Here is a 22,138-nt window from a genome sequence, read left to right as displayed (position 1 = left end):
ATAATTAGACAGGAAAGATAAAATAGAATGAGCACTGGAAATTGGGATAACTACAGGGTTTTACAACTTGTTAGACATTTGTTCTTGACCTGTTTGGCCCCAAATGAAATTCATTTCTTTTTTTTTTTTGCCAGTCGTGGGGCTTGAACTCTGGGCCTGGGCGCTGTCCCTCAGCTCTGCAGCTCAAGGTTAGCACTCTACCACTTGAGCCACAGTGCCATTTCTGGCTTTTTCTGCTTATGTGGTGCTGAGGAATCGAACCCAGGGCCTCATGCATGCAAGGCAAGCGCTCTACCACTGAGCCACATTCCCAGCCTGAAATTCATTTCTTGCATGCCCATACAAATATAATTTATTAACATCAATTAATAAGAATTAAATAATAGATTAATATAATTAGCAAATTAATATACTGATATATAAAATAGTAAGGTGATATTTATAAACATTTTCTGTTGCATATATACACATTCACATATATAGTAAATGTATGTATAAATGCATGGAGTAACCTAAAAGATAAGATCATAAGCCAGTAATCCTAGCTACTCAGAAGTTGAGATCTGAGGAATTCAGTTCAAAGTCAGCCAGAGTATCAAAGTCCTGAGGACTTCATCTTCAATTTACCAGCAAAAAGAAAAGTTAGACTGGAGATTTGACTCAAGTGGTAGAGTGCAGAGCTTGCTAGTTGCACAAAAATATACAATTATAATGTGTACATGTATGGATTTAAAAAACCATTTTATTTTTTTATTTGCCTAGGGTAAATGAGTTCTAGACATACGTTTCCATATCTCAGATGAATTAGTGTGGTGGTGACACTGTTTAAATAACACAATGGAATACTTGACATGTTATACTTTCGAATGATACAGCATCTTAGAATTTAAATACGTATTCACACACTTATACGTGTGTATAAATGTGTGTGTTATATATGTACATATCTTAATGTTCTGGCAATCTGGATTTGAATCAGACATGGAGACATTAAAGTCTTTTGGAGGGATAGTCATTTGTATAGAAGCTTGGGATTTCCTATGTTCACTTGCTCTCTGGAGAGTTTAAATTCTGTAGATGAGTGGCTAGTACTGTTTGATCTTGGAGGTCTCTTCTGAGTGTTATCTTGCTAACAAAGGCCCCACCAGGGGGCTTCTTTCCATCCTATTGGCAACAGGTGGCTCTGCTCCACCTCCTCCCACTTGTTCTGCCCATAAATGAGGGATCTGCCCAGCCCGCCTGGGTCCAGAGCCCCTCTGCTCCCTGTGGGGCACTCGTGTCAGGAGATGGGTTGCGGGGCCAGCAGGAAGGTGGTCCCAGAGCCGCTCTCTCTGGCCTGGGTCAAGCACCAAGGCCAATGCCAAGGCAGCACTGCTAGTGCGGGACCCTGGCCGGAGGAGACTGCGGCGCAGGCAGCTCAGAGGATGCAGGTGGCTCTCTTCCGAGCCAAGTTCGACTCCCGAGTCCTTGCCAGGTAAAGAGCTTCAGGAAGCATGGAGGAGGGAGTGGCCTGAGACTGGGTTCAGAAAGACAAGCCAAGGTGCAAGACTGCCTGCAAGGTCACAGCAGCTTGCCTAAACCCTAGCAACGTTTATTCTGTACTATAGTAACAGAATATAATTTAGGCCTTCAATTGCTCGAAATTCTTTCTTTGCCCCTTTTAGATGCACATCTTGTGCAGCCCAGGAATGTCTTTTTCAAAGACAGGAACTCCTCCCTTTCAATTTTCATCAAATATTGCCCTCTCCCTGTCTCTGTGGGAGGGCAGAAATCTAACTTCCGAAAGATTCAGCTAGGAAACGCTGAAGTCAACTGTATGGAAATCCCCCCACTACCACCTCCAGCACTTCCGCTCTGCCTCTCTCTAGTGTCTGAAGCATTACTTTATTTTAATTTCAACAGCGGTGTCTCTTTCTCCTCCACTGCTGTCGTCTGGAATACAGGCTTCCGTGCACTTTTTAGTAGGTATCCTGTGCAATTTCTTTTTACCAGCTCTAAGCAAGGAATGCATGGATAGACAAAGGAGAGTAAGTGCAGAGCAAGAGAAAAGGATTGCTGTTCTTGGAGGGACCTCCTAATCTCTCCTACACTCCATAGGGGAAGGGGAGTTGCCCATCATCTACTGAGGCTGGGTCCAGCTAGACATATGGCTTGGAAGGGATCCTCAACAGAATTCTAAAAAGTGGGAGGGTAGCTAGTGGAACAGAAAGGGGCCTTTGAGCCAAAGAGACTTGAGATTCATTCCCACCTGCTTTTATTTCTAGAGTTTAGGTTTTATGTGTGTTTTTATGGATTGTGCCGGTGAAAGGATTGGTTCATTTCAGTTAGGTTATTAAATATGGCAGTAGAAAATTGCTGATAATATTCCTTATTTGTTTTTTTTCTTTGTTTTGGATTTTAAAAATTATCTTTAAGTAGCTATATGTACAAAGGAGTTGTCATCTAACACAGCAGATTATTACTATCTTCATCAACATTCTCACCCATCTCTCCCCTACTCACCTCTTCCCTCACTCTTCTTAATTTTGCAGGCTTCATGACTGCATTTTCTCCATCTTCTCTTCTTCATCTGTCCATCCTTTTCCCCTTGAGCCCACCCTACCCCTTTCAAATACCTGCTTCCTGATGTTTTATTTTTACTGAATTTTATCTTTGCCTTTCTAAAGAGTTCCACTTGTTATTATCCTGTTACATCTGCTCCTTTCTTCTTCCTGTTTCTGCATCTGTATAATGGAAGTAGATGATAAAATCAAATTCATGTTCAGATAACTAAAGCAATGTGTTGAAATTGGGTCACACAAGCCCTCAGTTATTAGTGTAATTTTTATGTTTGTCTTCACAAAATACAAGTAAAACCCTGCTGGCCCAGAGTATGAAATGAGCAATGATTGCAAACTGGTTGTCTCAGGAGGTAAATTTATCTAAGATGGGCATGATGATGCACACCTGTAATACTGGCACTTGGAGATTGAGACAAAAAGGTCTCGAGTTTGAGGACAGAGTAGGCTATATAGTAAGACTTATCCCAAAAAAGAAAACAAAGTCCACAAAATAAAAGGAAAAAAGGAAAACCTAAATTCTTTAGAGTGTGCCATATTGGCCCAGGAAGTCACAGACTCCTCTTCCCCAATCCGTGTTTTGTAGGACACAGTCATGAGTCACCCAGTAGGCTTCTCAAGGATTTCCTACTGTAGTCTGCTTACTTCTTCACAGTGCTGTGCCCAGAACCTAGAAAGTAATTTCCTGCTTTCCTAGAGAACTTCCAGTACAATAATAACAAAGGCTGTAAATCTACCAGCTGTTAAACCTTTACAAGAACAAAGCAGATGATGTGGGAGAATTAGAATCTGAGTGGATTTCAAGTCTTGTTGAGACCAAATTGGCTAACTTGGTTTGGTTTTTATCTATTTATCCTTTTAACTCCTATGCTTGAGGTAGTTCCATGTGGGAGTGTGGAACCTTTGTTCTGCCAAGAGCTATTTGGACATTTATAACATCATTTGAGGGCCATACAAAACGATATGTGTCTATCTCATCATGGAAAAAATGCTTTTGAGGGACTAAACAACCATGAGCCTGACATTCATCTCAAAAATTTAAGACTAACTCAGTGTGTGTGTGTGTGTGTGTGTGTGTGTGTGTGTGTGTGTGTGTGTGTGTGTGTGTGTGTGTGTGTGTGTGTGTGTGTGTGTTTGACTAGGGTTTCACGTTTTAGTGTTCTACAGCTTGAGCGAAACTCCCGGCCTTCAACAGCTTATTTTTAACTGATGAGGAATTGAGTCCAAGAAGGTTAAGTGACTTGTTGAAGTTAAAGCACAGTTGCGCCTTAGAAAACAGCTGGCTTTCTTTTTCATTATGATTTTATTATAGCCATACATTTCATAGGATTCTAAAGTTAAGCAGAATAGAAATGATAGAATTTAAATGTGACTACATTCATCTCTAGGAAGCTCACGACTATTATTTTTTTATCAAACAATATAATCATTTCTGTTTCTATTTTGTTAATCCATATTCAAAAATTCCCTGCTCATAGCAGCTAGGGTTGAAGTGGTATTTCCAATTCACTCACTCTCAGAGATGATGTGAAATTATACCACCTACAAAACTAACTTGTGGAACGTGGGGATAAAAGAGAGGAGGTGGAAGAAATGGGAAGATATTGTAAGGCATTCTCTCCTGTTTGATTCCATCCCACTTAATGTTTTGAAGATAGATATGATGATTCAGGAATGATATGTAGTATTCATCATTTATGCTTCCCGTTTATTGCCATGTTGCATGCCAGGTTGTAGTGATAGGTGTTCAACATCCGTGGATGGCAGAGACCCCTAAGCAAGACTACAGTTAGAGGAATTTGTTACACGATGTGACTGCAGATTGTGAAGCAAAATATGTTGACTTGAAGCCCACTGTTTCCTCCAGTATCAACTTACCAGTATTTTCTTCAATTATTTGGTACACCATGTCCTCCTGCCTCCCACTTAAGAGTATTAAGTTTTTCTCCTTTGATTTGGGCAAAAGAAAATAGGTTCTCAAAAGGGTAGCTTGATTGATAGCCGATGATTAATTCTGTGAGCAGTTTGTGGGTAGTTTTGACAGCATAATGCTCAGTATTTAGCAAGTGCTTCCATCCCCCCAAATTTTGGTTATTCTGAAAAGCTATAAGATTTGAAATTCTTGTGATTATTTTCAAAGTCCTATTGAGAGTGTATGTGAATGAAAACCAGAGTTGGACAAGGAAGAGAGAAAGGATCTATTTAAGATTATTAAATTGTTATCTGGCTTGATAAGATAATTGGCCAGAAAATTAAATTCATAATGTAGAAGAAAGTTGTTTTCCGTAAGCTGGTGCAGCAGAATGTTGTTTTTATGTACTAAGCACGAGAATATAAGGAGTGAGTAGGCAAAAGCAAAAATTACAGGATGAATAAGCTCTCTGCAGAAAGAAGTGAGGATGTTAAGAGCACATGGGTATTTGCATTTGAAGTTTTGGTACAGAGCATGTGTCATCAAAAGTTAACCTTCCCTCTGGACACTGCCCGGGCACATTTCATCTTTTGCCATCTTTCCTGGGAGAGATTTTAATAAAGTGTGAAGAATATCAAATTATGGTGTAAGAAAATAAATCTGGGGCTGGGAAAGTGGCTCAGTGGTAAAGTGCTTGCCTTGCATGCATGAGGCCCTGGGTTCGATTCCTCAGCACCACATAAGCAGAAAAAAAAAAAAAAAGCCAGAAGTGGCGCTGTGGCTCAAGTGGTAGAGTGCTAGCCTTGAGCTGAAGAGCTTAGGGACAGTGCCCAGGCCCAAAGTTCAGGCCCCATGACCGGACCCCCCAAAGAAAATAAATCTGGGTTCTAATCCTGACTGGAGTTTAAGTAACAAATGAATTAATCTGCTCTTAAATTTTCTCCATCTGCACAAAAAAGAGAGCTAGGGTTGAAGCCTACTCTAATATTGTTTCCAGATGTGAAAGAAGAATTTTAAGTCTTCCTTTTTCTCAACATTTCTTTAATAAAGGTAGAGGACTAAATTCCATAGGATTCTTAAATTTAAGTAAAGGTTTACACAGAAGATCCAACCTGACGAACATTAGCCTTTGAAATCTGAACTGACTACCTGGTCTTTCTGTGAGTTATTACTTCCTGAGGTATTATTGATGTATATATCCTGCTAGAATTCTCTCTACTGATTAGAAATTGCAAATGCAAGAGGGTAGAAGGCAGGAGGCAGTGGAAACTGGCTGCCTGGTAGCCATATCTACTTCCACCAGGCTGGGAGTAATAATCATACAGTCACGTTTACTGTTTCTATACTAAGGACTGCTGTGGATAAATGTGCCAGGAGTGGGCTCACAGTCAGGTACTCCAAAGAGACACATCCTGTCTCCTGATCTAATGTATGCGTGGGCTAATCCTCCCCTGTCCCAAGGTTATAAACAGATGAAGCTTCTTTCTTAGTCTTTATATGTGGTATGCTTGAGGAATGATTTTTTTTTTTTTGCTTGAGGAATGATTAAAAAACGTATTTGGGGGAGGGAAAGAAAGAACACTGATGGAGATCCTAAACTTCTTAAGAAATTTTTGGCAAAACACAATGGAAAGAATTAGAAATTCAATCTCTAGCTATAGTATGGGAGACCTAGGGAAAGACTCTTTTTAAAAATTTTTGTGCAGGTACTGGGGCTTAAACTCAGCTTGAGTGCTGTCCTTGAGCTTCTTTTGTGCAAGGTGAGTGCTCTACCACTTGAGCTACAGTCCCACTTCCAGCTTTTTGGTGGTTTAATTGGAAATAACAGAGTCTCATGGACTTTCTTGCCCTGGCTGGCTTTGAACCATGATCCTCAAATCTCAGTCAACTAAGCTAGGATTACAGGCATGAGTTACAGGTACCTAGCCATTTATTTATTTAGTTGTTGCTTTAAGTTTCTTATCTGAAAAAAATGTTATTATACCGCTATCACTTATTTAAGTACAATTATTGACATGTGATGAAGGGTAGTTATTGTTAAGACTATCTTTCTATCAACCACTTCCATTTCAACAGAGAATCTGGAGTGGCTTTGAAAAGTACAAGCAATACTAAGCAAGGGTACCTGGTGGGGAAAATATGAAGAAAGAAATGATGATATAAAGTAAAAACTTCAATAATTTTGAGACCCATCTCTTCAGAGTAAGGGCTTCCATTTCCTTCCCACAGATATGACATCAAGGCTCTCATCGGGACAGGCAGATTCAGCAAGATTGTCAGGGTGGAGCAGAAGACTACCAAGAAACCTTTTGCAATCAAAGTGATGGAAACCAGGGAGAGAGAAGGCCGAGAAGCATGTGAAGCTGAGCTGAGCGTCCTGAGACGGGTGAACCACCATTACATTGTGCAGCTCATGGAGATTTTTGAGGTTCAGGACCGAGTCTACATGGTGATGGAGCTGGCTACGGGAGGGGAGCTGTTTGATCGACTCCTTGCTCAGGGATCTTTCACAGAGCGGGATGCTGTCAGGATCCTTCAGATGGTGGCTGACGGGATTAGCTATTTGCACGGTTTGCGAATAACTCACAGGGACCTAAAACCTGAAAATCTCTTATATTATCATCCGGGTGCAGAGTCGAAAATTTTAATCACAGATTTTGGTTTGGCTCACTCTGGGAACAGCAAGGGTGACTGGATGATGGGGACACTCTGTGGGACCCCAGAGTACATAGCCCCTGAGGTTTTGTTGAGGAAACCTTATACCAGTGCTGTGGACATGTGGGCTTTGGGTGTTATCACCTTTGTTTTACTTAGTGGATCCCTGCCTTTTGATGATGAAAGCCATTCAAAGCTTTACAGGAAGATTCTTAAAGGCAAATATCATTATATAGGAGAGGTAAGCCATCAGCAATTCAGTCTATGGTGTTGACCTAGAATAAGAGGTGTATGTGTGTTTCTTCCCAGCTATGTTACTGTGGACATTTAGGACTGGATGATTTGGTATGGGATCCTGGACATCCTGTGCATTGCAGGATGGATGCTTGCCAGCATCACTACATTCCAAGAATATCCAAATGTCTCCTTGTCAAATGTGCTTGTTGGGCAAAATTGGTCCTTGCAAAGAGTCTTTAGTCCTCAAGGGTGTTGATTACTGAGCTGCTTGTGGTTAGCACTTGAAAGTGATAATCTTGTAGATAAGTGGGTTTGAATGCAACTTTTTCCTTTAGTATGCAGAACTGGAGTGGGCTGAGGAATGTATACTCAGAAGCTCTGCATGATGCTTGGGTGTTTGGCAACAGATTTTTCTGCCTGAAATCTAGAAGTCTCCAGCCCTTTCTGTGACTAGTGTTTTCTCAGTAAAATATTTAACCTCACAGCTTGTGTGAAGTATTTATCCAGTATTTAAGCTTGGAACTCCCAAGGGTTTGTGAACCTGTTAACTCTTTGTTGTTTTCAGTAGAGAAGGAACATTGCCAAAGCTTGTGTGTGGGAAGCCCAACCAAATAGGAAAATCTTTTCATGTGAATTTTATTTTGCTTTCGACTTCTCATGAAGAAAAAAAAATACTAGCAATTTGACAATACCTATTTAAAATTAAAATGTCACATCTAAAATCAAATACAAACTTGAAAATTTTCCATACTCTGACAGAACCTTAGTATGCTTATATTCTCTCAACTCTCTTCCCCCTTGTTTGTTAGTGTTTATCATAATAATCTTTTATTTTAATATTTCCCAATATCTTATTTATCACAGGCTTCTAGAACAGAATAACATGGCCTGGGTAGCATACCAATAAAAATGTGTTTCTCACAGTTTCAGAGGCTGGGAAGCTTATCATCAAGGTGTTGGTAAGGTATATTTCATTCTGAGAGTCTCTAGCTTGTAGATGGCTTCCATGGTGTTGTGTGCTCTCCTGACCAATTCTTTGTGCAGAAAGAGAGAGAGAGAGAGAGAGAGAGAGAGAGAGAGAGAGAGAGAGAGAGAGAGAGAGAGAGAGAGAGAGAGAGAGAGAGAGGTGCTTTCTTCTGTTGCTTCCTATAAAGACACTAATCTTAGCAAACTGGAGCCTCATCTTTAATTTAGTTATTAAATTAGCTGCTTAATTACTTCCTAATAAGCCTGCCATGATTTGAATGTGGCTCTCCAGCTGCTGGTTCTATTTTTGGAGGAAACTTTGGGTGGGCGTACCTGGGAGTGTGTCTTTGGGCTTGTATCTTGTCCTGGGCACTTATTTGCCCATCTCTTTGCTTCTTGTCTTCCGTAAAGTGAACACACTCATCCTCCACACACTCTTGCTACCACGATGCTCTGCCCAAAAGCATGAAGTAGGCCAAGACCGAATCTTCTGAAACCACAAAACAAAATAACTCTTATCTCTCTTAAGTAATTGGCTCTGTCAGATATTTTTTCATAGTGATGAGAAAAGTAACATAATGTCATCACACTGGAGGGTTGAGTTTCAACATATAATTTTTTTTGGAGAGACAAGAAGCATTCAGTCTATAACACAGTAGATTGAGAGACTCAGAAAAGTATATAATATAGTGTTTTTTTGTCATCATAATTTTGTTAAATTAGCCCTTATTGGCCAGCTTAGTTTTTTTCTAAATGTAATATTTATTTAAGAATTGGGATGACCATTAATACTGAAAACAGAATCAGCAGATAGAATAATAGTTCACCAAAGATGTCCAAACCCTACTCAAGAACTGTGACAGTTACCCTTCATAGCACAAGGGAATATGTAGGTATGATTAAGGATCTTGAGATGTGGAGATTAACTGGAATTGTTTAAATGAGTCTAGCCAGTATAATCTCACCCTTGTGGTCTTCATGGTAGAGAGGCAAGAGGCGTAAAGCCAGAGAGAGAAGGAGACTGTGGAAACAGGTTAGAGTCATATGCTTTGAAGGTGGAGGAGGGTTATTAGCCAAGAATTAAAGGCAGCCTCCAGAAGCTGGGGGAGGTAAGGAGCCTTACACCTCTCCTACTGTTTACAGAAGGATTATGGTTCTGCTGATAGCTTAGGTTTTAGTCTCTATGACTCATTTTGGACTTTAGATCTGTGGAACTGTACAGTAACAAATACTCATTTTAAAATATTATTTTTTAACTGTGCAGTACATGCCCGCAGTCTCAGCACTTAGGAAAGAACTTGAATTTGAGGCCAGTCTAGGGTTCATAGCAGAACCTTGTATTAAAAGAAATATTGAGTCGATTAATAAATAGATGACTAAAAATCATTTCAGTTGTAACTGAAGTTTTATGTATAGCACTTTATGTGAATCATATCTTTCTCTAGAATTCTAGTGGTAATGTGAAGTAAGTAGGCTAAGAGCATTCAGAAAGAAGCTATATGCTGGATATCTTATGATGAAGAGGGGTGATATGTTTAATATAAATAGGGATTATTTTCCTAGGTAGCTATCAGATCGGTGCTGTAACACCACCCATTCTTAAGTAAAAAGTTAGCTATATTATAAGCATTTCAACTCTTGGGTTTTGGTATACACAAAGGTGTATATATATATATATATATATATATATATATATATATATATATATATATATACACCTTTCCATAAAGGTATATAATTTTTTGTGCCATTCTTTCCCTTTTTTGAATAATTAAGATTATGTTTACTTTCATTTGTTTTGGCATTTATTCTTGTTGCTGTATGTCATGATAAAGCGACAAATTCCTTAGAGGTTGAGCTCCACCTCATCTCTAATAAGATTAAAGAGATAAAGGTAGAAAATGAGTTTAATAAAAATTATTTTTAAACAAGTATTAAAGCTTCAGATTTATATTAGTATATGGATAAGTGTATCAACGAAGGTAACTAGTCCAGACTAGCTTATAGTTCAGGAGACTATAAGGTAATTGATATCTTTAGTTGCTGAATTTATTAGAATCCTGGCATAGGAAGGGGTCTGGGAAGGTAACATTTGTTTTAATCACTGTTTTCCTCAGATAGGGGTTGGAAGCTCCCCTTTTATACTGCTTCCTCCTCAAGGTGCAACCAGAGTAGAAAGATGAGGTAGCAGGTAGCTGGAGAGGGATTGCATAGAGCAAAGACTTTCTCCTCACTTTGTGAAAGAGATGGATCATGATGCGTGAGTAGCAGAGCCTATTCTGGTAATGTGTAAGGAAAGGACTCATCCTAGAGACCATTTGAAGGCACTTTTACTAAGTAGCTCTCTTCTCTAACTATAATTACTTTCTACAAGTAGAACAAAAAGCTAAAAGCGCATAGGAGCAATGGAAGAGTACTAATTACCATGTAGGAGGCGTAGGTCAGATTCCAAGCTGAAGGCGATATCATGCTATCTTGGTTGAAAGGTAGAAGTTTCTTAAAGGGAAGAGATCCACACATTCCAATATACAGAACAATATATGCATAATCACAAAAAGAAATATGATCACAATAAAAAGAAATCTGTTGACCAGTGAAGTGAAAGAACTTCCAGGCTTCTGTGCAGCATACACACATGGACATGCCTGTGTGTTTATATGACCATATATAGTGTACTATAAGAGTAACACAATCTGGAACCATCCAGTGGATCTGCTGTATACTCTCTGCACAAGTTTGGTTATGATTTGACTTCTTTATTTTTGTGCTGGAAAAATGGTAAGAAACCTACACAGGGTAATTGTAAAGAACAAAAGCATTAACAAATTAAAGTGCTGAACATAGTTCCATATATTGGCCCATGTATTAATTATGTATGTTGCAATTACATGGGAAACTCTGGTTGAAAGTTGGATATTGGTTGTTTGTTTTATGTTTTGGTTATTTGTTTTATGAAGGTTTGGTAAAAACTTAGTTTTCAAGTTTACCATGTTATTATTTCTTTATTTTTGTTGGTTGTGGGGCTTGAACTCAGAGCGTGGGCTCTGTCCCTGAGCTTCTTTGTGCTCAAGGCTAACACTCTGTCACTTGAGCCACAGCACCACTTCCAGTTTTTGAGTGGTTAATTGGAGATAAGAGTTTCACAGGGACTTTTCTGCCCGGGCTAGCTTCAAACCTCGATCCTCAGATCTCCGTCTTCTGAGTAGCTAGGATTATAAGTGTGAGCCACCATCACCTGACATACTATATCATCTTTTACATGGAATATCATAAAAATATTTTCTTACTAGAGTTTTAATATAAATGATTTTGCAAGCATGCTTGCTAATGAGTTAGATATCTCATACTATTATCTAACTATATTCCACTGTATTGTAGTAATTCTGCTAGTATGAAGTAAATTGATAATAAAATGAGTCATAACTATTTTTGCCAGATACTAGGATAAACACTGTTATTAAAAACATACATAGCCTGGAGCCAGTGGCTCATGCCTTTAAACCTAGCCATTCAGGAGGCTGAGATCTGAGGATCACGGTTCAAAGCCAGCCTGGGCAGGGAAGTCCTTGAGACTCATTTCCTTAATCATAGAAAAAGCTGGAAGTGACACCATGGCTTAAGTGGTAGAGCAATAGTCTTAAGCAAAAGGAGCTCAAGTGAAGCACCCAAGTCCAGAGTTGGACCCCAACCAGGACCAGGAAAAAGGAAAAACCTAAAAGCAAAAGCCATAAAACAAAAGACATATAATTTCAGGTCTGATGGCTCATATCTATAATTGCAGAATTCAGGGGCTGAGTTAGGAGGATTGAAAGTAAGTTTAAGGGCAGCTTGGGCAACGTAGTATAGGACCCTGCCTCAAACAAAGCAAAACAAAATAAGAAAACCAAAAAGCAAATATCCTCATATACATTGGGATATATATGGATAGTCATATGGACCTTGATAGAAAAATGGCCCCCATTCGCTTAAATTCACTTATGTTTAAAAAATTCTTTTATTGTAAAGGTGATGAAAAGAGGGGTTAAAGTTACATAAGACAGGTAATGAATACATTTCTTTTATTGAACAGTGTTACTTTGGATTATTTATTTATCTATTTATTTATTTATATATGTTAGTCATGTGGCCTGAACTCTGGGCCTGGGTGTTGTCCCTTAGCTCTTCAGCTCAAGGCTAGCACTCTACCACTTGAGCCACAGTGCCACTTCTGGCTTTTTCTGCTTATGTGGTTCTGAGGAATCAAACCCAGGGCTTCATGTATGCGAGGCAAGCACTCTACCACTGAGCCACCTTCCCAGCCCTACTTAGGATTTTTATACTTTTAAGAAAATAGCTTTTGCTATATTCCCAGAATGTGGTTCATAGATTATGTTCATTTTTAGCAGCTATGACCCAATTTCCTTCTGTTTCCTTATCTCTGCTAAGTTCTCTCATGCTGTCTTTACTGTATTTATTCCTAATTCAAGTTAGGAGGAGGAAAGGAGAGAGGAGTAGGAGATTCAGAACTTTAATTCCTTTTGCTTCTATTTCCATCATAAACAGAATCGTAGCAACAGATATTATAGTATTATTCAGTTAGATCTGCCTGCAATTTGGTTTCCATTCTTCTGGCCTAGTTTCTAAATATATAAAAAGTGATAGCAGTTTTTAATGAGAATTGTATTTTTAAAGAGATTTTTATGGGAAAATAGCTTTGAAGGATCTAAAAGTCCCACAAAAATGTATTCCATTTTCTGCTTTATCACGTTCCTATCTCTTCTCTGTCTTCCTTGAATTGAACACACGTGAATCTTCCCTGAAATTCAGTCACAGGAATTCTTTTGGAGATTGATACAGTGTGATTCATTTTGTTTTGACTGTGTACATGTTATTTTGAGGTGTAAGGGTTGGTGATGGCAGGACTAGAAAAGAGGCTATATTATCTGTTTCCTTGATTAGGCTGACCTTGAAATCACCAGTGGTTAAGGACCAAGGAAGTGTCCACCAAAGCTGTTTTAGACACTTAGAAATGTCTGGAGTAAATATTATTTTCTTCCCTTACCTCTTTCTTTTCCTTCCTTTTCCTTTCCCTGTCTCCTCCTCTCCTTCCCTCACCTTTCCCTTCCCTCTTACCTTCCTTCTTTGTCCTTTCTTTTCCAGGTAGTAAATATTAAACTCAGAACTTCAAGGGTGATGGCAAGTGATTTATCATTGATCTACATGACTAGCCCCTTGGCTGGACAATTTTCATTTTCTGGTTTTCTAAATACAGTCAGTGATTGCATCCACAAAATAACAGAACATTTACTAGTAGCAGGAATAAGAATCAACATAATATTTTATACTTTGAAGACCTTTTATTTATCTATTTGATTTGATTTGTTGCTTAATAATAATTTGAGGATCCCTATTTTCTGCTGAGGAAATAGAGACCTGGAGTTCACAGAGCTGCGTGGATCTAGACAGATACTCTGACTTTAGGCTTTTTCCACATTAAGATGGGTTAATATGCTCTCTCTCTCTCTCTCTCTCTCTCTCTCTCTCTCTCTCTCTCTCTCTCTCTCTCTCTCTCTCTCTGTGTGTGTGTGTGTGTGTGTGTGTGTGTGTGTGTGTGTGAGCTTGAACTCAGGCCTGGGTCTGTCCCTGAGCTTTTGTGCTCAAGGCTAGCACTCTATCACTTAGAGCCACAGCTCTACTTCTGCGTTGGAGTGTTTAATTGGAGATAAGAGTCTCACTGACTTTCCTGAATGGGCTGGCAAAAAGTTAGCATGTATGGCTGATCTTGGGAGAAGAAGCTGTGAGGACATGTTCATTGACAGAGTAGATGTGAAAGCTGGTGAAGGTACTGAATAATGTCAGCACATGAGTGGTCCAGAGGGGACTACTCAGTGGGTGGTCTCTTCTGTTTCTGGTCTTATAACAGTATTATCCAAAACATTCTTTTTTAATTTATAGAATATGTATGTGTGTACTTACTAGTTTATTTTTTAGACAGACAAAACATAAAATTTTAATTAAGAAGGTAAAAATAAAACAGAAACTTATTTTCTTCCTATATGTATCCTTTTCTAAATTGGTAATGTGAAATGGATTCATAGCTACTTTCTGATTGCTCTTGATGACTCAGGAATTCTGCAATTTATAACTCATATTTGAATAATAAGCTTTGGCTGAAGGACTTTTTTTTCCTTCCCCAGCACACTAGTCATCTTATTTTCTGAGATTGCATTTTTAATGTGTATTGTTGGAGGTCATTTTAATGAGCTCTCCCTCAGCCTCACTGCATGTATTTTATAATCTTTTCAGAAAGATTCAGCTGCTTGTCTTACAACATTCCATTGGAGACATCTAATAATGTTCATTTAAACAGTCTTGAGCCCAGATAAATGTGTCTGGATTTAGGGCCAAGTAGTCTAGCCCAGCTCAGAAGTGCTTTGTCCAGACTTGGATGAAATCCATTGCATTTCTTCCATATTTGAATTTAACAAATCTGTTCGTGTATCTTGTGACTTACTAACAGGGGTACATATTTCTCATATCTCATGTACTTAAATCAACTGTAGGAAAAAAAGAAGAGTTTATCTCTTTGCTTGTTTACTGTTACTCAATTCTAGTTTAACAGATGCTATGAGATAGGTGTGATTTCTCTATATATAGTCTGAGTTTTTTTTTTTTTTTTTTTTTTTTTTTAGTCTGAGTTTTATAGTAGGGCAGAGACAGTCAATTGTGAAGATTCTGCTATTTTTCCTGGGATAGTTATACATTTAAAAACACAAATCACAGGCTGGGAAAGGTGGCTCAGTGGTAAATTGCCTGCCTTGCATGCATGAGGCCCTGGGTTGGATTCCTCAGCACCACATAAGCGGGGGAAAAAAAAGCCGGAAGTGGCGCTGTGGCTCAAGTGGTAGAGCTGAAGAGCTGAGGGACAGCATCCAGGCCCAGAGTTCAGGCCTCACGACTGAAAAAAAAAAAAAATCAAACAAAACCAAACAAAAACACACATATCACTTACAACTTGTGATTTAGAAATAGTAGACGCAATTTTCTCAGTTTCTCCTTTGTAGTGGATATGAATATATACATTTTTTGGTAGGTATGTGTTATGTGTTGGCAGGTAATACAGAAAAGAAGCTGAAGTATAAACCAACAGCCCATTTGTCACCATTTTTACAAATGCCTATGTGAATGGCTTCTTGTATTTAGAGTATGTGTAAATGCTGTAAATACTGACAGAATGAGTCCATGAACATCAAACACCTAGTTGTGCCAGTTGTACTGTGTCACAGCTCTGCTACGTGCTGAATATCGCTGTACTCGACTGATTGGGAACACAGAGGCCCGTGTGGCTGAAGAAATGCACTTAGAAGCAGCCTCTGTTGAACCGTCCTTACTGTGGGTCCCCTTCTCTCCCTAGGTTTCAGCCCAGGTAGCATCTCATGTCCTTGGGAAACGTTCATTCTGCTGTCCATTCTAGATCATGTCAGGAACTCAGGTCATGTCGCAGGGACTCTGGGAGAGGACCAGAGTGTGGTGGATAATACCCTAATATTAATGTAGTTCAACCCAAATCTACTGTCACAAGTTGATTTTTATTGTGATAACAATTCAGTCAAAATTCTTACTTGAAAGAATATTGTGGATTTGATAGATGGGTCTATGTAAGAATATGAATCTTTGTGTGTATTTTTGTGTGCATTTTAAATTTATCTACTTATTTATCTATCTCAGCCTTGGCCAAGCATCTCCCATTTGGCGAAGGACTTCATAGACAAGTTACTGATTTTGGAAGCCAGTCACCGAATGTCAGCTGGCCAGGCCCTGGACCATCCCTGGGTAGTCAATATGGCGGAGGGGGCTTCCATGAAGAATCTTCAGAGAGCCATTTCCCGGAACCTCATGAGGAGGGCATCTCCCTATTCCCAGAGCCCTGGGTCAGCACAATCTTCCAAGACACATCATTCTCACAAGTCAAAGCATCCGTGGAGCAGGAGAAACTTAAGAACAGCAGGGTCCCCCCTCCCTGCAGTTTTGTAAGCAGATGACCTTTGAAACCATTTTTTTTTCAATTTTAAGCCAGATCCAACAAATTCATTTATACTGTTAGTTCAAGAGGGACCCTGTCATCATGATTATTGGACCCTAAAACTCAAAGGACATAAGAACATGTGGTTACTCTTAGATAATGCTGACTTTTGCTTTGATCATCTTTTCCTCTATAATTTTTCCTTTGCATATTTTCACTTCCTGAATATGTATTATTGCATTACAGTAAGTGGTAGGTGCATGGTATAACTAGAAAAGGTAAATGTTGATAATCATTTTAGTGTTGAATGGCTTAAATAAAACATCATACTATCAGGATAAAGGATAAATATGTAAAAGAATGGTGAATTAGACATAGACACAATTAGATATAGGGAATGAAAGTATTTATCCTTGAAAATAATGATATATATTTAAGGCCCACTGTATGGTGTTAGCTAAGTTATAGACAATTGATGCTAATTTTATATTTAGTGCATAAACACTTATGGAAAATTGCTAAATCTCAAGCATTTGTAAACTTTATGATAAAGTTTCTGACACTCAATTTGGGGTATTATTCATTAGAAAATAAGAATTTTACACAGTCAGATGGTGGTAATTTCTTTCCAGTATTAACTGTTAGATTTAAGGTATTCAGGCAGAAAGAGAAGTTGTATTTTGAACTGCTGCCGGGATGTGCATAGTGGAAATGCATGGCCAAAGTGGGTGAGCCACTGTCTGGCTGGGTTTATCTAGGGCAGGGGTGGGGAGAAGGTGTGTCCATTTTGAGGGAAGGTGTGGCCAGGGAAGGCCATGCAGATGCCTCTTAACACCTATCCCCAAGACTCCACCCAGGATCTGTGTCACCTAGATAACTGAGGCAGTCCCTAGCAGACCTTACACCTACCGGTGGATAAAAGATATGGGGCCATCTTCTTTCTCTACTAGTAACTAATTAGCAATGGTTTCTTCTAGTATTTAATCATCCTGATTCTGCATACCCACCACAACATAATTATATGTAGCTCATTAAAAGTGATAGATTCTAAAACTCAATTCTTTTTTTTCTTTTAGTTTTGGTCAGTCATGGGGCTTGAACTCAGGGCCAAAGCACTGGCCCTGAGCTTCTATTTTTGCTCTAGGCTAGAGCTCTACTGCCTGTGCCATAGCACCAATTTTGGTTTTTCTGTTTATGTGGTACTGAGACTCAAACACAGAGCTTCATGAACGCTAGGCAAGCACTCTACCACTAAGTTCCCAGCATGGTTTTTTTTTTTGGGGGGGGGGAGGGGGTTGGTCATGGGGCTTGAACTCTGGGCCTGGGCGCTGTCCCTCAGCTGTTCAGCTCAAGGCTAATGCTCTACCAGGTGAGCCACAGTACCACTTTTGGTTTTCTGGTGGTTAATTGGAGGTAAGTGTCTCACAGACTTTCCTGCCTAGGCTGGCTTTGAACCATGATCCTCAAATCTCAGCCTCCTGAATAGCTAGGATTACAGGTGTGAGCCACCAGCACCCAGCTATACATTTTTTTGAACAGTGTTACCCCCTCCTTCATTTTCTACTGCTTCCCCATCTCTGTCTCCTCCTCCTCCCTCCCATTTCTCCCCTCATCAAGGTGTAAAATTCATTTCCAACATAGTGTCTACTGCGTATCACTGTTGCATTGGTTTACTCTTTGTCCTACTGTTTCTGTAATTTCCCTTCCCTTCCCCAAATCAGATAAACTTAAATAGAAGACAAAGGATACAGAAATCAAAAACACTGACAACAGGGAATAAACCAAAGGAGGAAAAAGAAAGAAAAAAGGAATAACTGCATACAGTACACTAAAGAACTCCTTTTGTTTCCTTTCTTGTAATCCATTTCAATAAGCATTGTTTTATATGTCATACATAGCTATTGAGCTATTGTGGTCCTCTGATAAGAATATCCTAAACATATTCTAGCTATTACAAATGAGGGAGACCATGCAGGCTTTGTTTCTTTGGGTTTACTTCCCAGTCTTTCCATTTCCTTACAAATGGAGCAATGTCATTCTTATATGTAAACATATAATTCCATTATATATATATATATATATATATATATATATATATATATATGGCATTTTCTTGATCCATTCATCTATTGAAGTGCATCTGGGTTGATTCCTTATCTTAGCTATGCTAAATAATACTGCCGTGAACATGGCTGTTCTAGTACCTTTGGTATGGCCTTGTTTGTGGTCATTTGGGTAAATGCCAGGAGTGATTTTGCTGGGTCATAAGGGAGGTCTATGTTAAGTTTTTTTGGGAACCTCCATACTGCTTTCCAGAGTGGTTAAACAAGTTTCCGTGAAAAATGTAGTAGCATTTCCCTTTCGGCCACATCCCTGCTAGCATCTGTTATTATTAGTTTTCTTGATAATGGCCATTCTAACTGGGATGAGGTGGCATCTCAATGTTGTTTTGATTTGTATTTCTTTTATTTCTTCATGTATCTATTGGCTGTTCTTATATCTTCTTTGGAGAAGTCTCTCATTAAGTCTTTAGCCCACTTACTAATGGGGTTGTTGATTCTTTGAGGATTTGTTTTTGAGAGATTTAATTTTTGAGCTCTAAATATATTTTAGATATGAGGCTCTTGTCTGTTGTATAGCTAGTGAAGATCTTCTCCCAATCTGTGGGCTCTCTATTTATCTTGCTAGCTATGTCCTTTGGCATGCAGAAGCTCTGAAGTTTAATGCAATCCCATTTGTCCAGCCTTTCTTTGATTTGTTGTGTTTCTGAATCTTTATTTAGGAAGTTTCCACCTGTGTCAAGGAGCCCTAGCATATCCCCTAACCCTTCCTGTACTATTTTCAGTGTATCTGCTCTTATCTTGAAGTTTTTGATCCATTTGCAATTGATTCTGGTGCAGGGTGATATATAAGGATCTAAATTCAGTTGGCTGCACATGTATAGCCAATTCTGCCATCACCATTTGTTGAAAAGGCTGTCTTACTGCCATCCTATGTTTCTGACTTGCATATCAAACATTAGGTGACCATATCTCTGTGGGTTCATTTCTGGGTCTTCAGTTCTATTCCATTTTTCCTCAGTCCTGTTCCTGTGTTAGTATCAAGCTGTTTTATTTTTGTTTTTTAAATAACTTCAGCTTTATAATAGAGCAAAATTCAATTCTTTATGGTCAGGCAAATTGCCCTATCTTCTAGTACAGTATATTTCTATAAAATGAAATAAGGCCTGAAATATATCTGTGTATTACTGGTATGAGTAGAGAAGTATTGTAAGCCTGTGATTCATTGGTTGATATCACTTAATTTATTTCATTAAGTAGACCTGCAAGAAACAACATAATAAATTTTTCTGTGCCTGTAAATGAACTTAAAGCAGATAAAAAGCTGAACATCTAGCCTACCCCCTGCCTCATTTTGCATCTGTGCTCTTTGAACTGTTCCTTTCCCAAGTCAGCTTACCACTACCTTATGCTCCAGAAAAGACAGGATTCGCCAACGAGCAACTTTTTTTATTGTGAAAATACCATACAGAGGAGTTACAATTACATGGGCAAGATAATGAGTACATTTCTTATCAAGCACTGTTGCCTCCTCTTTGGTTTCCCCTTCCCTTCCCTTCCCATCTTCCCCCTCCTCCTCCCCACCAAAGTTGTAAAGTTCGATTTTCGACATAACGACTTATACATCTCATTGTTGCAATGGGTCCACCTGTATACCTATTTAAACGATTTGTTTTTGCCCTTCCCCTGCACAAATTATACCAACATCAAATACAGTGAAAGCAGGGGTTATACCATGGGGGAGGGACATACAAAGCAACAAAAAAAATCACCTTATAAATATGTTAGAAACAATCGCAAGAAAGAAAAAAAACACTTGAATGCTTATCTTGGGATTCATTTCACCTAACACCAACTTATCTGACCTTTTCTGCTTGACTCAGACTAGTTATTGCAAATAAGGGAAAACATGGGACCTATGTTTTTTTGGGCCTGGCTTACATCACTTAAAATAATTTTTTCCAAGTCTTTCCATTTCCTAACAAATGGGGCAATGTCATTCTTTCTGATGGAAGCATAGAATTCCATTGTGTATATATACCACATTTTCTTGATCCATTCCTCTACTGAGGGGCATCTGGGTTGGTTTCATATCTTAGCTATGGTAAATAATGCTGCAATAAACATAGTTGTGATGGTAGCTTTGGTATGGTCTTGTTTGTGATCATTTGGGTAAATGCCCAGAAGTGGGATTGCTGGGTCATAGGGGAGATCTATGTGGAGTCTTTTGAGGAACCTCCATACTGCTTTCCAAAGTGGTTGAACAAGTTTACACTCCCACAAACAATGAAAGTTCACTACTGAACTCATTCTATGAAGCCATCATAACCCTCATCCCCAAACTAGGCAGGGACTCATCAAAGAAAGAGAACTATAGACCCATTTCTTTGATGAACATTGATGCAAAACTTCTCAATAAAATTTTGGCCAATCGACTTCAATGATTCATCCAAAAAATCATACACCACAATCAAACAGGATTCATTTCAGGGAAACAAAGCTGGTTGAATATATGCAAATCAATTAATATAATTCATCACATCAACAAGAGCAAGGATAAGAACCACATGGTTATCTCAATAGATGCAGAAAAGGCATTTGACAAGATCCAACACCCCTTTATGATGAAGGTACTAGAAAAACTAGGAATCCAGGGAACAGTCCTCAATACAATAAAGCTGTGTATGACAAACATACAGCCAGCATTATACTTAATGGTGAAAAACTAAAGCCATTTCCTCTTAACTCAGGAACAAGACAAGGATGTCCACTCTCTCCACTTCTCTTCAATCTAGTATTAGAATGCCTACCTACAGCAATAAGATAAGATGCAAACATAAAAGGGATCCAAATAGGGAAAGAATAACTCTCCTTCTTTGCAGATGACATGATCTTGTATTTAAAGAATCCCACGGACTCCACTCCCAAATTACTCAAGCTGATTCAAACTTTGGCAAAGTAGCAGGGTATAAAATTAACCCCCCAAAATCAATGGCTTTTCTCTATGCCAACAATGAGAAAAGTGTGGCTGAAATCAGGAAAGCAACTCCATTTGTAATAGCCCCACAAAAATAAAATACCTAGGAATTAACTTAACCAAAGAAGCGAAGGACCTCTATGATGAAAACTTTAAAAACCTTTAAAAGGAAATCAAAACAGAACTTAGAAAGTGGCAAAACCTCCCATGCTCCTGGATTGGAAAGATCAACATCGTGAAAATGACAATATTTCCCAAAGCTATCTACAAATTCAATGCAATACCTATTAATATTCCAATCTAATTCTTCAAGGAAATAGAAGAGGCAATCCAAAAATTCATATGGAACAATGAAAGACCCTGAATAGCAAAAACAATCCTTAACAGAAAGAACAGTGCTGGAGGAATATCAATACCAAATTTCAAACTCTACTACAAAGCCATAGTAATCAAAACAGCTTGGTACAGGCACAAGAACAGACTTCAGGACCAATGGAATAGAATTGAAAACCCAGAAATGAACCTAAAAACATATAGCCATCTAATGTTCGATTAGGGAGCTAAAAACTAGCAACATTTGACAAAAGGCAAACTGCTGGGCTCTGGTGGCTCATACCTGTACTACTAGCTATTCAGGAGGCTGAGATCTCAGGACCATGTTTCAAAGCCAACCTGGGCACCAAAAATTCAGAAGTGGAGCTGTGGCTCCAGAATTCTAACCTTGAGCAGATTAAAAAGCTCTGTGACAGTGCCCAGGCCCTGAGTTCAAGG

The 22,138-nt window shown here is 38.9% G+C and overlaps 1 protein-coding gene across 1 annotated transcript; it reads left to right on the top strand.

The window, feature by feature from the left end:
• The first annotated feature begins 1,286 nt into the window (after nucleotides 1–1,286).
• Pskh2 (protein serine kinase H2) lies at nucleotides 1,287–16,341 on the top strand. Its single transcript, XM_069991805.1, has 3 exons — nucleotides 1,287–1,474; nucleotides 6,700–7,366; nucleotides 16,036–16,341. The coding sequence occupies exons 1-3, from the start codon at nucleotides 1,287–1,289 to the stop codon at nucleotides 16,339–16,341; spliced, it is 1,161 nt and encodes a 386-aa protein (XP_069847906.1).
• The last annotated feature ends 5,797 nt before the right edge of the window (nucleotides 16,342–22,138 follow it).

This window comes from Dipodomys merriami, unplaced genomic scaffold, assembly GCF_024711535.1.
Source record: "Dipodomys merriami isolate MVZ:Mamm:240054 unplaced genomic scaffold, mDipMer1.0.p SCAF_4, whole genome shotgun sequence".
In the NCBI taxonomy this organism is placed as follows: domain Eukaryota; kingdom Metazoa; phylum Chordata; class Mammalia; order Rodentia; family Heteromyidae; genus Dipodomys; species Dipodomys merriami.
The sequence above is the reverse complement of the archived record's forward strand: the minus strand, read 5'-3'. Positions and strand labels throughout refer to the sequence as shown.